This window comes from Oncorhynchus nerka, linkage group LG1 (assembly GCF_034236695.1).
Source record: "Oncorhynchus nerka isolate Pitt River linkage group LG1, Oner_Uvic_2.0, whole genome shotgun sequence".
NCBI lineage: Eukaryota > Metazoa > Chordata > Actinopteri > Salmoniformes > Salmonidae > Oncorhynchus > Oncorhynchus nerka.
In genome coordinates, this window is record NC_088396.1 from 20189178 (window position 1) to 20206785 (window position 17608).

At 44.5% G+C, this 17608-nt stretch overlaps 1 protein-coding gene across 1 annotated transcript in view; it reads right to left on the reverse strand.

Moving 5' to 3' along the window:
* The window catches only part of kdm6a (lysine (K)-specific demethylase 6A), an 85437-nt gene that overhangs the window by 7797 nt on the left and 60032 nt on the right, over nt 1–17608 (reverse strand). The window contains 16 exon segments of the mRNA XM_029638776.2: nt 19–93; nt 204–256; nt 516–721; nt 1339–1444; nt 1651–1780; nt 2893–3139; nt 3142–3793; nt 5812–6252; nt 6351–6458; nt 6703–6780; nt 8110–8232; nt 9050–9220; nt 9757–9976; nt 10736–10834; nt 11712–11838; nt 13258–13351. Of these exon segments, the coding sequence (XP_029494636.2) occupies nt 19–93; nt 204–256; nt 516–721; nt 1339–1444; nt 1651–1780; nt 2893–3139; nt 3142–3793; nt 5812–6252; nt 6351–6458; nt 6703–6780; nt 8110–8232; nt 9050–9220; nt 9757–9976; nt 10736–10834; nt 11712–11838; nt 13258–13351 (2930 nt within the window).

Sequence of the window (17608 nt, forward strand, 5' to 3'; positions counted from 1 at the left end):
ATTGGGTGGAACACTTACTTCCTCTCGTCAGACAGGTCGATGTTGGTGCCAAACTTGATGTGTTTGAAGGGCCCTTTCCTCCTCCGTGTCGCACTGTGGGATCATGGGAGATGTAGTTTAGACAGAGCAGAGAGATATCACACAATGCATGCCTACAGACAGACATAGAGAAAGACCGAAAGAGACAGAGACAGACATCTTACCTCTCTGCATTGGCTGACTCTGCCTCCTGCTCCTTCTTCTTCTCATTCTCCTCCTGGAAAATGCATTTAATATAGGTATATTTTGAGCATATCTGTTCATTGAGTGAGTTCAGTAAATGGAGTGCAACAAACATTCTAAGCTGGGAAGATATTCTCTTTAAGTGACAAAACTATGTCTGGAGTGACCATTTGAATATTCAGTGACAACATACCACTCAAAACTGTGTTTCTATTCAACAAGGCCTTGTACTGACTTTGTTTGGAGATGGTGGTGGTGGATTTGTGTATGTACGTGCATCTCCCTCTACTAACCCGTAGTGACTCCTGGAAGGACGAGGCCTGGTACTGGGCATACTTGGCAATGGTGGTGTGTGATTGGCTGCTCTGGCAGCGCCACATCTTCCTTGTGCCACTCAGGTCCCAGTTCTCGTCGGTGGGCTGAGACAGCTGGGTCCGTACCTCCACCAGGTGGTCTGGGTTAGCCTCCACCAGGGTCTTGGTGGAGAACAGACCCAGGTCTGAGAGAGGCAGGGGGGAGAAGGATGGGATGGAGGAAGGAGTGGAGGGAGAAGGGACAGAGTAGGAGAGGAAAGAAAATAGGGAGACAGAGGATGGGGATTGAGGGAAAGGGAGAAAAAGTGGAGTGGAAAAATGTTCAGAAGAACTAGCTTAATGAACTAAAAGTCATCCATCCAGTTATTAAGAGTGAGTTTCTAGTCTGTGTGTGGTGTGCTACAGTACAGTGATGCAGTTGCGAGCTAGCTGATGAAGTGAGGGAGCCAATAGCTTTCCTTGGCAGCCGTTGGCTACTTTACTTCGGATGCTATACATGTAATGACACTCTCTGCTTGCAGGTGGTGCTGTTGTCATACATGTTAAGTTGTTCAACACACAAACACACACATCCCCACCCAAGCCTGTGAGAGAGTGAATGAGTGCAAGCACACACACCCTCACACAAGCAAATGAGTGCGTACAGACACACAAAGCTTTTCTGTCCTTAGGGGAGAAACATTCAAGTAAAATTCAAATGAGATCCCAATCAGGACTAGAACGATGACTAATGTTTGTTTTGCTAGAGTGTGTAAGCAAAGTGTAATTCCCCCAGCAGGACTACCATCAGTGTGTAACTCACCCAGTTTGAGCGCCCCGGCCAGCCCTCTGATGACGGTGACAGGGTTGGAGGGGTTGGTGCAGAACTGATGGAGCGGAGGGAAGAACGCATCCCTCTTATTCTCCAGCTACACACCACGGGAGAGCAACACACACACGTTAGACGTTTGACTTGCAAACTAGACCGTTCTGATGAAGTCTAAGACCTTTACCACAGGGGTTTTCCTGGGACAGCGACGGACGCAACTAAAAACTTCAGGATGAAAACCACATTTACTGTTTCAAGTAAAAAGTAATGAAATCTCAACAAAAACCCTCGTGGCTGTATACTCACGTAGATGCTGGGTGTGGGGGGGTTGAGTTTGTCCTTTGGCAGTGAGGGCGAGGGGGGCGGAGGGGGTCTGGGAGGGGGACACTTTTCTAGGAGGACACTGCTGTTGGACAGGCCGTTCTTCCCCAGGTTCCTAAAGACGTAGGGGGACAGAGAGAGAGAGAACACGTCTGGCTGCTCAATGACACTGAGATGAACCATGCTTCAGCTAATAGCAGCAGCACAAGCCAACATAATGAGTCTGGAATCTAGACAGACATGCATGCATTGTGCAGCACAATTAAAATAGACCAGTGTTAGAACAGAACTGGAACCTGTACTTTGAGGCTCAGTAAGAGAAAGAACCCTAGGGTAGCGGTTCACCAAAGCTATAGTCATACACAGAGCAGTATATGTGCAGTAGAATAACACCTATGGCTCAGGTTGTGTACACATGGCTTACTGGTCAGGATCTCTACAGCCGTCAGTTACTGGACACTCCTTGTACACACCATACCACACCACCACACCATACCCCTTTCGGAAACATTAGCCACCTATCTAGTCATCAGCACAACACCTCTCCAACCCACTGATAGCCTGACCTACAACAGAGCACACTCCCCACACTCAGTGGGCCCCAAATTAAGTATTTGGCTGCCCAGACCAGAACTGAAACAGGCCAGGCTAAGGGCTAACTGGCCAATACGGCCAGGCTGGGCTGCTACAGCACCAAGACCTTCAAGTTGCAACTCAAACCAAACAGTCAGCAGTGGCCCCCACAGTAAACTCTAAATGACACAGACGGTGAGTGAACTCTAGTTGACTCTAGTTCAGGGTATTCAAGTTGGGGTCACGGGGGAATTGCAGTGGGGTCCCCAAAATTGGAACAAAACATTAAGAGTACAGATTATTGTATGGGACAATATACGCTAATTTGGAGAGATTTTTTTTTTTACATGTTTAATTTTTTAAATTATTATTTTGATAGATTAAAAAAATCAATTGAAGGTTATTTGTTGATATGCAGATTTTAAGGTTGCCTCATTAGTTTTGGAGTCAAAGAAAAAAACGAGATCCCTGCTGAAAAAGTTTGAACACCACTGCTGTAGTTGGTATGGCCTTTACAAGAAAAAAACACGACATTGCATTAGAACATGCAGCATTTGAAACATCCATCCCATAGCCATTGACTTCTTTCAAAAAAGCACACCAAAGGTTACAAATTAAATGTGACTGATGTGATAGAAGGATATGATGTCCTACCTGCATGCTTTTAGCACCTGGCTGGAGCTGGGGTAGATGGAGACTGAGGACCATGGGGCCAGGGCCGGCCTGCTGTGAGACACCCCAGTGGGCTCTACTCTCACTGGGCTCCGAGAGTCCTCTAGCCCCTTACCGTTGACCTGTGGGGTAGTGGTAGCGGTACCGGTGGTTCCGCTGTTGGACGGGCTGCTGATAAGGCTGGTAAGGCTGTTGGCTGTGAAGGGGTGGTGGTCGGCACAGCGCGGGGGGGGGTGGAGGCGGACATGGCTGAGAGGGGCGAGGAGGCCACAGAGCGTTCCGACAGGGGTTTGGGACCTCCGTGGTGGACACCCGGGTGGATGTTGTTGACCTTGATGTTATTGTCCATGGTGGCTCCTTGATTAACACCACCGTGATTATTATTATTATTATCATCATGGTTAGTAACATCCTTATTACTGGCTTTTCCCATGAGCAAGGCTGAGAGTTGAGGATTGTCTGAACTGAGCGTGCCCGGAGAAGGAGAGCCGGGCTGGGATTGGCTCCACGAGCTGTCTGTGGTCACCGCCCCCTGCTGGATGTGATTAGCCAATCCCTGCATAGGGGCAGTGGTACCAGGATTAAGCGGTGTCCCTGTGGTGGTAGCCAATCCACTGCTGCTTCCTGAAGGCGTGGTCTCTTTGGTTTGGGCCACTGAGGTAGTGGTGGCGGAGTGGAGGGGCAAGGAGGGGAGGTGGTTGGGGGCACCGGCCCTCTGTGGCAAAGAGGAGAAGGAGGAAGAGGAGGCAGGGCAGGGCCCGGTAGAATGTCCGACCTGATTTAGAATTTGAGCACCGGATCCAGCGGCCTGGGAGGAGGATGAAGAGAAAGGGTGTTCTCCATTGGGACCTGCCGAATGTGAACCTGGACCTTTGTGAAGCCCCTGGATAGAGGGGGAGAAAAACAGACTGATCAGTGATGAGGGTCAAGACAGTTAATGAGATGCAAAACAAGAAAACGGAGTGACAGACCAAGTCAGAGCAAAATAAAAGGTTGAGTGAAAGAGTGAGCAATAGAGAATTCACAAGATAGTAGGAATATGAATCTTTCCCTTTCAAGAAGATCAATACACATCTAGTTAGATGCATGGGCAATGATACGTTTCAGTTTTAAATGATTCGGTATGATTTAGAAAATGAATCGACGCGATTTGGTTTGATAACGGCTTGATTCGATGCACTTTTGCTGAATAAATACATTCACTTTCCATTACAAATTCAAATCTGCTGCTAATGGAGCTCATGAGCTGAGTCTGTCTGCGCTGTCTGTCTGCGCTGGGTCTGTCTGCGCTGTGTTTGTGTGCGTCTCCCTGAATGGATTTGACTTCACACACCCCCCCATCTCAAAATGTAATGGTTTTGACCGTTTGGAAGTTTATTGAGCCTCTTTTCTCCTCCCGCTTTGCCATGCAGTGCGCCTCGCAAAAGTGATTGCTCTTTATGAAACTATCAACTTTACCCTGTATGTCAAAAAATTACCATATACACCTGCTCTTTCCATGACAGACTGACCAGGTGAATCCTGGTGAAAGCTATGATCCCTTGATGTCACTTGTTAAGTCCACTTCAGTCAGTGTAGATGAAGGGGAGGATACAGGTTAAAGAAGGATTTTTAAGCCCAGAAACAATTGAGAAATGGATTGTGTAAGTGTGCCATTCACAAGACAAAAGATTTAAGTGCCTTTGAACAGGGTATGGTGGTACGTCCCAGGCACACCGGTTTGAGTGTGTCAAGAACTGCAATGCTGCTGGGTTTTTAACACTCAACAGTTTCCCGTGTGTATCAAGAATGGTCCACCATCCAAAGGACATCCAGCCAACTTAGCACAACTGTGGGAAGCATGAGTTGACATGTGCCAGCATCCCTATGGCATCCCAAGGTGTTCCTAATGTTTGGTGTACACTGATTGTTTAAAGCAAAACAACCAAAACTATTGCGGATGCTGAACCTGAACAATCAAAATCAAATTATTTGTAAGCCCGGTTCAGCAGGTATCGCCAGATGAAAGTTGTGCCTCCGGTAGCTTACTTTTATAACACCATTTTCAATTGAGCAACAAGGCCCGAGCAGGTGTGGTATATGGCCAATATACCACGGCTAAGGGCTGTTCTTATGAACGACGCAACGTGTAGTACCTGGACACAGCCCTTAGCCGTGGTATATTGGCCATATACCACAAACCCCCAAGGTGCCCTATTGCTATTATAAACTGGTTACCAGTGAAATTAGATCAGTAAAAATAAATGTGTCGTCATATCCATGGAATACGGTCTGATATACCACGGCTATCAGCATTCAGGGTTCAAACCACACAGTTTATAATAATCCATTGGTAACAATAACCTAGCAAATTACATTAGCTGTCACTCAACTAATTAAGCTTAATATCAAGCTAACCATTTCAGCATTCGCTTAAGGTGCCGCACAGATGTGCAAGATCAGGAAGAGGATGCCTACCTCGCGTTGGTCAGTGCATGAAGCTGGGAACAGTGAGCAGTTTGACTAGGCTACTGATATTACCTATGGTTATTTGGCATGCAAAAAATGACTTGTAGATCAATGACTTAACAGTTATATGCTTAGTTTGAGACTGAAGAGGAGGCTGCATCAATTGTCACAAAAGATTAGATATTTTCAAAACAATTTAATGAATCGGTAATTAGTAACATTTAAATAGATTTTCGACCGATGCATACTACATTTGGATCGGTTTGGTGTCAGCGGACCGATGCGGTATTATCTTTAATATTTGAACTGAGGGCTAATGTATTATGGTGAAATATTACATCCTTATAAGATAGATACAAACAGTTAGCAAACAAGATAGAACAAGAGTGAAAGTGAGAGAGAGACAAAGAACTCGTCAGAATTAAAGAGAGACCGAAACAAAAAGATATGTACCTGAGTGGAGTTGGTACGTTGCTGGCTCTTCCAGGCCTCCTCTACATTACTGGTACTATGACTGCTGTGACTGGTGTTGTTGCTGGTGGGGGTACTGGGGTTACTGGTACTAGTGGCATTGCAGTTGTGAGGTAGACAGTTCTGCTGTAGGTAAGGCACGTTTCCATTACTCCCGCCACCTCCCGGTAACGTCCCTGCACCCGGTAGACCGGGAGTGCGATTATTGCCCACAGTTCCCCCCTCTGGATTGCCTAGCTGCCCAAGGGGACTTGAAGATAAAGGTGTGTTGGCCATTGGCTGAGCAGTACAGGGGGGACGGGCTGTGGTTTGACTGACGGGTGAAGTCCGGGAGAGGGGGTGAGGGGAGGGGAGGGAGTTTGGGGACAGCGAGGGGCCGTTGGGTAGGGTGGGCCGCAACTGTCCTGCTGCCTGCTGTCTCACCTAGCCAATTAAAGGGGTGATGGGAGAGAGACAACAGTTTGAATACTGTTTATAATAAAATGTGTGGTGTTTGCTTATATGTGTGTGTGTGTCTGTACCTGATGTTGATGCTGCTGCATGAGGGAGAACTGTTTTTCCAGCTGGTCCAGAATCTGCATCTGTGGTGGTTTCAGACTGGCCCGGTTGGTCCGGAGCTGATCCAGGAGCTAGAAGAGAATGGAAAGGTACAGGCATTTAGAACCATTGATAACTATTTACATTCTGAAGTGTTTTGCTTATGGCTTTTTATGCTTACTATTCAGTACGCAAGTTGCTTTATACTGCAAAGTTGCTTTGGAGAAGGGCTGTAGAGTCTGTAAAATGACTCACATGTAACAAATACAGTTCAGGTCTGACTCATTTGATTAGAATCAGACACTGGTATGGTTTGATTGGAAGAACAGAACCCACCTGTAATTTCTGTGGTGTTAGGTACCAGCTGGGGATCTGGTGTTGTACCGGGTGGTTTGTCCACAGGTCCACAGCACCCTGTGGGATCAGAGACAGAGAGATACTTGGCAATAAAGCTTGTAACAATTTAGGCATAATTCCTATTTGCGTTCATAAAGCTGGTATAGGGTCAGTTGGTGTGACAGAGATTTGGTTCTGGGTTCTGACATTAGGCTAGGTTAAGGACCAATGTTACCTCTAAGCTGCACGCAGCTGCCCCAGAACTGCCGCACAGAAGAAATATCAGCCCGCGCAGAGAAGCACAAGATTGAACTTGACCTAACGTTCTAGTTTTCCCCCTTAGTTAACACCATCAACGTTTCCCTTTACTGTGAAAATTGTGATCGAATCAACACAATGTTAGCCACGTTCAATGCAACATACCGAAGCAAAACAAACTATACAAGAGATTTTCTTGTAGCCAGAGCGCATTGGAGTACTATTATATTGCATTGACTCAGGCCCATACACAGACCGGTGCGCCATAACCAAACAGAGCTGCAGAATCCCTATATGCAAATAGACCATTGCCACATATGGATCTGTGCCATTTACTTTGAACTGGACTGTGTTTACAGCATGAGTGGTCATGAATAAATGTGCTTAAATGTGCTTGTTTCGAGATCAAAGCAATTGCTGCATGTAGCTTGGTGTGTACATTTGTTCATATTCTTTGCTAGTAAGCAAGTTATTAGCCCAGATATAGCTAATTTCTAGACAGCAATGGGGGAGTGGTTGCTTGCTACATGAGCACAAAACATGTGCATTTCTAGCCATCTTTGAAAAGCAAGTCAGGTAAAGAGCTTTTTTTACTGTAAGGGGCAGTGTTGTATTTTGGGGCAGGCTTGAATAAGCTAAGTAGCCAAAAGTCAGAGGGTAGCATCATTTGTCAGATTATCTAATAATAGTATGGGAATAATAATGTATTTTATTTTGAAAAGTGGTTTCCACAACATTTTTAGTCACCGCCTTGTCTGAATGACAAGTGGATAAACAGGTTAATGTCTATCCCTACATGTTTTTCCCCCAAAAGTCTCATGGAATGTAGGCCAAGATTGAACACCACATATTGGCTGCTACTGTAGACTGAATGATAGAACAGCTATTTCCATGTTAATATGTTATGGGATGCATTTTCTCCATAGTTTCTTAATGGTAGGCCAGTAATAGGCCTACATTATGATCAAATAGCCACAGTGGCCTTCACTGTTATAACTATAACTTAAAGCGGGTACAGCCTGTGTTCACAGTAAACGTGCCAGAAGTTGCACAACCTTTTCACAACGTTCAAGTTTGCGCTCAGCAGACCTGAAATTTGGTCAGTGGCAAAAACGGTTTGAGGGAACATTGTTAAGGACTGAACCATACCTTAGCCGGGCTGGCGGTGCGTTTTCTCTTGGCGGGGCTAGCCTGACCGTCAGTGTGGCTGGGATGGGGGGAGACGTGCGTTTGGCCCTGGCCTCCCTCACCACTCTGGTGGGACTTAGACGCCTGGGGGAGAGGCAGGAGAGGAGGGTTATGGGGGCGAGAGGGAGGAGGATTATTGGGAGAGGCAGGAAAGGAGGGGGAGGATGGTTCTGTTACTATGTGTAGAGGGTTTGGACTAAGAACAGATACCAAAACCCCGACGACAACCTTATTGATACGTCTAATCAGAAATCTCAGAGCCAACAGTGTGTGTGACAGTCTTGTCTTTTTTTCTTGGCAGGAGGAATGAGATGAATTTGATATGGAACGTAAGGAACTTAAATATTTGGGTTACCACCGTTTGCCATCAAACCTTTGGTGCCAAGGTAGTTTAAATGTCAAACGGTCATCCAAGAAAAACAAGACATGGCAGGCAAGTTGAGAATTCATCAGATATCATTCAGAGTCACTAACATATAACAATTCCATATCAGAAGTTTCCATTCATTCTGTGCATGTCATATCAAACAGAGTTGATGGGTGAGTGAGAGTAGCATTGACTGATGACTTGTACTGTTGTATTAGGAACCACACAGAGAATTGAATCTACCAAATCGACTATATGTGAGGTTAGTGTTAGTGAGGGCGATTCTCGTCTCAACTCCTTCGCTTTTTCTGCACTGATGCAAACGCTTCTAGACAGATGAATGCAAATATTGCCTGTGGGCATCCACTGTTTTTCACCTATTCTGAGTTTTCCAATCAGTGCCAATGAGAGGAGAGAAAAGGAGGAAAGCAGAAGACTATTGAGATGCACCAGGACAGGACAGGTAAGGCAGTAGCAGTAGTAGTAGTAGTAAGGGTTTGTTAGCTGGGTGTTATCGGTCTCTAGTGGTCTCACCTGCTGCTGCTGTGTCTGTGACCCTGGGCTGCCTGCTGCAGTGTTCAGGCCCCCCTGTCTGGAGGTGAGCTCAGCGGGGATGGGCAGGCTCCACGCCTCCTCAATACTAGGAAGCATTTTAGTACCCTTCCCCCCCGCAAGACTACCTGGCTGAGGGTTACACAACTGAGCCTATAGGAGGAGGAAATGGCGTAAAGACACATTTCAGTACTGGTTTACGGTATGGTAGGACAATCCAGTGGCACTACGTACTGAGCACTTTGTGGAGTATAGTACTTTAATACTTTCTACTAAGTCAATCAGTTATAGTATAGGTACTTGTACAAGAAATACAGCCTCTTCAGAGATGATATAAAGTCAAATGAAAAGAATCACTCAAAGAATGGTCAATGCCATGAGATTGTCTTTACGATTACTGATGAGAATGTGTAGTATCGCATCAATATGAATCAGTGTTCATATATCAATGAGTCAAACCAAAAATCACAGAATTACGTCACAGTCCATAAAATAAACAATAAATAATTGTACAAAATAGAGCTCTTAAAACACTTGCATGATACACCACAACACAACAAAGCACAAAACAACCCAACACACACCCCAACATTTAACAGAAAAGGGCCAGCTGAAATCTTTGGTTACTGGTTGGTTGGTGTGTGCATGTGTGTACATCTCTGCATGTGTATCCCTCCCTCCCTGCCTACCTGCAGCAGCTTAATGCGGTGTGTGAGGGCGGCGGTGTTAGTGCAGGACTTGCTGCGGGTGGCGTTGATGTAACACTTGATGGCGTCGTGCGGCTGCCCGCAGGATTCATAGAGCGTGCCCAGGTCCATCCAGGCGGCTGCGTGGCTGTGGTCCAGCTGCACTGCACAAATGTAGGCCTGCAGTGCATCCATAGGCTGGTTCTGCTGCTGGTACAGCACACTAGGGGAGAGAGGGAGGGAGAGAGAGAAAGTGAGAAAGAATGAGTGACTGGGGAGAGGGGGGCAGGGTTTTTAGTGTACCCTCTCCCTTGGGTGGCCACACCCAAAGTCTATCCATACTTCACTTGCTAAGGACCTCTAACTCCCTCTCTGCCTCTCCTGTTGCAGTGTGGAGCTGCAGGGTCCCCTAGGGTCCAAACCAGCCCCTTAGAGGGCCCCTGAGCTGCAGTTTCCCTTGAGACGGTACAGCACCAAGACTGTAGATATAGGCTAATACTGCTGTTACAATCCTATTGCTATGGCCAACACCCACATCCACTCCAGTGTTTCCCCTATATGCATTTAGCATATAGGGGATGGTAAAAAGTTTCAGTGTAAACTTCAACAATTAAAACCTTGACAGACAGGAAGAATCTAAAATTCCATAAATGTCATGGCATGGGGCCCCCAGTGATTTATTTATACTGCTTGAAATCACTCAGATAACATAAGAACACAGCATAAGCCATGGGAAAATGTGTAGAATTTTAGGAAACTAGCTTTAAAACGGCTAAATTGGGTCTCTGCATCGAAGAGGGCTTCTAAAACTGTGCCATTGGCCACGCCCACAGCCGGCAAGCCCCCTCCCCAACTTTGCCACCGCTGCTGAAAAAACAACCTGTGAAACACTACACTCCATCAGATTATCCTTCATGACTTCTCCAAGGGTCCTACAGCCAGACAGTTGAGTATACGCTGGCTGCAGTGAGTCAGGTCTTACCCTATGGAGCACCAGGTATCAGCGCTGGCCTCAGACTTGTCAATGGACTGTCTGTAGGAGATGAAGGCATCCTGGACTTTCCCAATACTGGAGTAGCACCTGGAGAGAAACACACAACATGCTTGGTTACTTATCAACATGAGCATGAATACAAAGATACAGTCAGAGAGACATCATGGCAGAGACATTTCTACGTTGGCCGCTTGATTTTCGCTGGGTAACACAGCCACAAAGTGGCCGCTCCGGTGGGAGAAATCAATATGAGAATATCACAACACTGGCAGGTAAGTAATACTGTGAAACCCTATCATTCCACGACTGCTGCATATATTATGGACATTTTCAGAAATTCCAATGAAAAAAAAATATAGATACAATTTCCATATGTAGCATCCTCCACATGTATTGGTTTGGTTAAGCAGTGCTGAAGAGAACCTCCCCCGACAGTTTTTTGTATTCTCGTCAAGACCAGTATGTAGGGGATCTAGGCATTTCTTCCACACATGCTACTTTAGGTTAGCACTAGCCCAACCATGTCAACTGTACCCTAATGATCCATAATCAAATGGATCAAATAAGTCTAAGTCATAATACAATTGTGTGGATTAGCAGAAAGGCAAACTGAAATAAAAAATAAATAAAATTAGAGCTATTCATCTGTAGGTTTCTGTGTAACAAAAATGAGCTTCCCAGTGAGAAGTGAGAAAACTGATCAATAATCAATAATCAGTGTGATCAGAAAAGTAGACAACGAAGCTCTGAAACGGCTACTGTCTAGGCCTGTAGAATGTAGAGAAACAGGTGAGACTGGGGCTGAACCCAGTAGGAGAGAACAGACAAGACTGGTGAGCTTTGCTGCCTTATGGGCAGCAAATACACTGCTGTTGAACCTTACACACCTACTGGAGGGTAACTAGAGCCAGTAGAAATTCACTATGAAAGAAAATGTCAACAAAAGAAAAGGAAAGCCTCTTACCTGCCGAGGAAGTACCAGGACTGTCCAGAATTAGGGTCTGCTTCTAGCGACTTCTGCAGACACTGGATGGCATAGCTGTCCTTGGAGCCTTTGTCCCCTAACAGCTCCACTGTGTGATGCATCCAGCCTGGAGGAGACCAGACCAGGGGAGTTAGGAGGGTGGAGGATCCAACAACTGCCTGGGTGCAGGGCTAGCCTTCTGCTAGCTGGTCAACAGCACCACTAGCTAGCAGCACCCTACACTTCACTGTCTGCAATAGTAACTCTCACCACCACTGATCCAGCAGGTCTTTCTGCTAGTCTATTACCAAGGCTAGCTAGATCGGATAACAATGGTACAGCTGGAGTGACTAATATTACACTAATTTTCACTATACACTGGTATAGTACTACACTGTCAGGCTCAGAGATACTGCTCTGTCTGTCTGGTGTGTAAAAGCTCCAGTCTCATAAACGGACCAAATGGCTTGTCTGTCTAGAGCTTTCTAAAGAAGAGGGAGGGAGAGAGCAGAAAGTGGGAGGGAGGGAGGGAGAGAGAGGGAGATTCCTCCTCCATACACACACCAGCCATGTCTTCAAAGGTCTAAACAAGTCCCCAGGGGCTCCCTCCCCTCTCCACACACACACACTTCCCTAAGGACGGGCATACACACACTTCCCTAAGGACGGGCATACACACAGACATACACACACTTCCCACTCGCTCCCCTCAACACCTGTGGCGAGCCTTGCTGGGAGGTCACCATGACAACCCTGGCAGAGCCGCCGTCAGGGCAGAAAGAGAGAATGGCCGTCAGGGCAGAAAGAGAGAATGGCTTTACGACCGAGGGAACATTCTTAACCAGGGAGGATGGCAAGAAAAAAGACAAGAGCTGTGTGTTTGGAGAGGACGACATTGTAGAGGTGTGTGTCTGTGGTTGTGTGTAGCATGGGGGTTGGGGTACACAAACTAACACCTCCATAATGAGCTGTTGCATCGGACACTGGAGGATTGGGAGAGACTTGGGAAAACAGGGAAGGGAGCAGAGAAGAAGTGGAGATCTGGGAAAACTGTCCAGCTGGGAATACCGTGCACAACATATCCCAGAACACAATGCATGATGCAACCCTGTGTTATCAACCTTATACACCTGGTTCATATTAGTACCATCAACAACAAATACAAAGTACTATATCTTTAGCAATGCATTGTACACGGTATTTAACCTAGGCTATTTTGAAGGGGCACAAATGTGGTCAGTAACTGACAACTAAATATATAAAACACACCACCTATAGACACTGCTCTACAAAATTCTAGCAACCAATTTATATAGCTTGAAAAAGATGTGTTGCACTTTCCCTTTTGACTATAAAATGTAAAAGACAGCACTTTTCATATCAAAACCTTCCAAAAACAAACTAGGATACGTTTTTCAACATATTCAACAAAACCAAAGGAAATGATAGGTTGTTACGAAAATGACATGATGGGAACAAGTAACGCATTTTCTTTCAACAAATGACAGTCTGACATAGTATATACGAGAGAGACTGAAGGACTTACCCAGTTGTTGCAGTGTAGTAGCCTTCACCTGTGCAGGAAGATTCTCTGTCTGTAGTAAACTCTCATATGCTTCTTTTGCTGCTCTGAATTTCTTCTTCAGAATGACAAGGGGGGAAAGAGAGAGAGAGAGAGAGAGAGAGAGAGAGAGCGAGAAGGGTTGATTTAGCCAGAAAGAAGGGTCAGTATGTTTTATGGTCTCACTGGTCGGACACAAAGAAGTCTGGACACCTCCTCAGACCAATCCAACAATGTGAGGCCTTTCAGACTGACCACACACACGCACACACGACAGGGGGAGGGTCAGTCTGGGACAGGACAGGCCAGACTTAACACGTCGGACAGGTTTTAAGTGGTGTGTGTGTGTGTATGCGTTAATCATCCCACCTTTAGTTTTTATCTGGGGAAACCTGAGAAGCCACACTGGACAAATATGTGTTTATTTTTCTAACTGACCTCGAGTCTGATCTAGTTGTGTGTGTGTGTAGTCTGGAGGTCTCTGTTCTTATCTTCTTTTACTCCATCACTAGAGCGACTTGCCTCCATGTCTGCAGCCTCGAAAGCCCTCGACACACACACGCACAGCAGTCTGGCCCTGGGCTCTTCCTGTCTGGCCACCATAAAACCCATGTCAGGGTAAACAAAGTGACTATAGGGCAATACACCCAGCACCAGGTTCTAATCCACCAACCATTACCAACTCAACACGAGAGATACTGTGTACCCTTTAAGGATGAAACACTTTCACCGGTTTCACAAACCACGGTAAATTTCCAGACGATTAGTATTACAGTTACAAATTGTAATTATCATTAAAACCGTGTTTGGTTTACCACGGGTTTGAAAAGCGCACAGTAAATACTGTCCAGCATCAACCAAAGTCAGCAACAGTCTGACGCAGGCGCAGCATGCAACGTGGGTTTTGTTTCGTGTGAAAACATGGCGGAAGGCAGTGACATTGGCTCGGGAGATTTTTCAGCCTTCTAAGAGGACCAAATCTGAAGTGTGGTCGTATTTTGGGTTTTACAAGAGTGCTGAGGGAAACATAAATCGAAGATGGTCACCCTGTCTGCAGAACATGCAAAAAAATTATTGCTGCAAAGGGGGCAAAACTTCAAATCTCTTGACTCATCTTCGTGATCACCACCCACTACTTTATAGCGAATCCAAGGTAAGTTAACTTTTAGCTCAATGCATGATGTGTGAACTTTGAAACGGCAGAAAATGTCATGGTTTGTCTGTCTAACTTGCTAATAGCATGACAATAACGTAAACTGAAGCTTTCAGTGTTACATACTCTTGTAAAAACACTGCTGTATGTGTCGTGTGTCTGCAGACTCTATTCACCCATTGCACACAATAACACGTTATGTAGTTCAGTCACCCAACCAACATATTTTGTTCATTTAAAATCCATCAGATGTCGACTTGGTTGTAAAAGTGTTCCAACAGGAGAAACACTATGGACTCCTCCTATACAAGACCCATGTATTTATGTCGATTGTTGGGATCATTGCAAATACTATCACTGTCTTCTTAAGACTCATTTGTATTTATGTAAATTGTGCATGGGGTCATTGCATATACTCAAATGCAACACAGAATAATAATAATAATAAAACACCAATAATAATAATACATGTTCTATTCCCTTGTTTACAGAGTGGGTATGCAGCAGGCAAACCCAGTGACGCTACTGGTCCCTCCTCATCTACAGTTGTGACACAGACACTCGAGCAAGTATTTAAAAAGGCAGGCTGCTTAGGCACCCACATCAAAAAAATGCTCAAGACCTCACTGCAGCCCTTTCATATTACATTGCAAAGGACATGATGCCATTTCAAATTGTTGAGAGAGCTGGCTTTCTGAGGCTGATGAAGATTGCCGTGCCTGACTACAATGTGAATGCTGCTAATTTTCCTTTTTATTTTTTTATTTGACTTGCTTACTTAAACTATGTGAAATTCGAATTCAAAATAAAAAAAATTGCCTCATCTATTTAGTGGCTGCATTAAATAAAAAACATAACGTTAATTCAGCAATTTACGTTTGTTTACTTAATTTTTGTTCCCCGATGAAACGGTAACATCCATTACTGTAGGTAGTTAGTGTTGTCACGATACCAGAATTTTGACTTCGATACCAGGTTTAGTATCACAATAGTCTATCATGATACTCGATACCAAAATGATACCATGGAAAAAAAATAAGGCATATTAGCCAGTCACACAATGGCACTTGATCCAGACAGATTTGTTATATATATATATATATATATATTTACATCCAACATTTTTCAGGTGCTGCTATGTATGCGTTAATGAATCAATTATACAATCTAATTACAGAAATTACCATTATTTGAATCGTAAATCTCTATTGATTAACTGGGTAAATCAAGATGTAGCCTTATCCACAATACAGTTGAATGCATATTCAATAGGAGTGTGAACATGCATTTAGTTATTGAGCTTGTTTTGGCTGATTTCATGGGGCTACATATGACAAACAATCAGTTTCCCTTCCATTTGGGACTTATTTTGTACTGTTCAACAACATTTGCAAAGAAGTAGCTTATTAAAAAAAATAATTGCGCAGCCTGTTATTCATGAGGCAGTCAGTTTGCTGAGGCAATAAATCATCTTTGGGAGAGACATGAGAGAGAGAGACCAAATTAATAGTTTTTGGTGGCAATCAGCATATTTTGCGTTATGGTTTGCATATTATAACAAATAAACTACTAGGGTTGATTGATGTTAGCTTTAGCTTTCAGCTAGCAAGGAAAGTTAGCCTACAAAAGCTGGAAGCTACCGGTATCTTCTTCTATTGTAAAGTGTTCTAACCTGTAAGGTTCTTTTTTTGTTGCAAACAATAATTAACAGTCTCGACATTTGTACACAGCATTCGTACATGCTGTGTTGCATTATTTAAGTGTGTTAACTTGTGTGCAGCATGACTGCAGCCCAGACTCCCAGTGCAGGCTAGCAATGAGTAAAGGCCTCCGCATGCTTCCCAGCCGAAACAGTTCGGTAGAGTTCGTGTATATATTATGACGACATTTTGTGACGTTTTGTTCGTTTTGAACTTTGAGGGTTTTTTCGGCTGTTCGGGCATACAATTATTTTTCTGGAGGCAAGCCGAATTCTACGCCCCTTCGTTGATGATTGGTCAACAGTAAGGATTCTTCAATAAAGTTGTGTTGTCATTCAATGAGACGACTAGTTTTCATGCACATTTAAAAAAGAATACTGCACCAAACATCTTAAGTTAGTTGTAAAATTGTGTGACTAAGATCTCTTCGGCAAAAACGCCAAAATTAATGACAGATTTCATGAGTTATCTTGCTACGGCATCTCAAAATGGACAAACAGTATTATTGCTGCTTTTTTTCTTGTTTTTCAAGTGAAAGTCTTTTAAGGGAGTTTACGAGCACACTCGTTCGGCTAGGCGCCAGACAAACTGAAGCATGCTGATGCCTTAAGTGGATCAGGCATAGTGTGGCTATAATAAGGGGTCGGCTCACTGGCGGACCGGACATCCCCACAGCCCCATCAAGGGGTGGGGGGTACGAGCTCTGGAGGCTCATGCGCCTGTCACCAATGTATATTTTAAAATGTAGTAAATCATTTTGACAGTAACCCTGTAAAAGTAATTTTATTCATAAACATCTTTAATTTCCATATCTACTAGAAAGCTAAGTGTTTGCTTCAGGAATGTGACTGAAAAACTGACCCAGGTCTTGAAAAATAAATAACTAAACTGATAGAAATTATATGGGGGATATCAGCGAACAAATGCTATGGTCAAGGTTACGACGGCGCCAGTGCAATGAGTGGAGCTTACTCAGGTTTTCAAAAGCTCATATCAGACCTAGAGCATAATGCTTCCTATGTAGTTCTTTATGAGTTTTAGTTTAGAAAACAATCACTCCACAGAAGCGATAGATTCAGGGATGGAAAGAAAGAGCTTGATTGCCATAGCAACAACAAGGAAACTGGGCAGAAGCGAGGAATGCTTCAAATACAGCAGTACTGCAACATCTGTAATTAAGCCTCATTCTCCTTAATTGCTGGCCTCAACACATTAAGAAAATAGATTAACTGTATAGGAAGCTCTGGGGACAGGTCGTCTTGATACTGGACAACCAATAAGATGCAGATGCAAACAGATTATCATATTTAGCGGGACAGTTCTGGTTTGCTTGAACCTAAAAGCGATTTGGGATTTTTGTTCATACTGGTGAATCGGCGTTTGAGTTGTGTGGTTGTAATATCAACAGTCCATTATCTCTGGTGTATCTTGGCATGCATCATTCAAGACAAAGTTTAAAATGTGTGCAGCGCAATGGACGTAT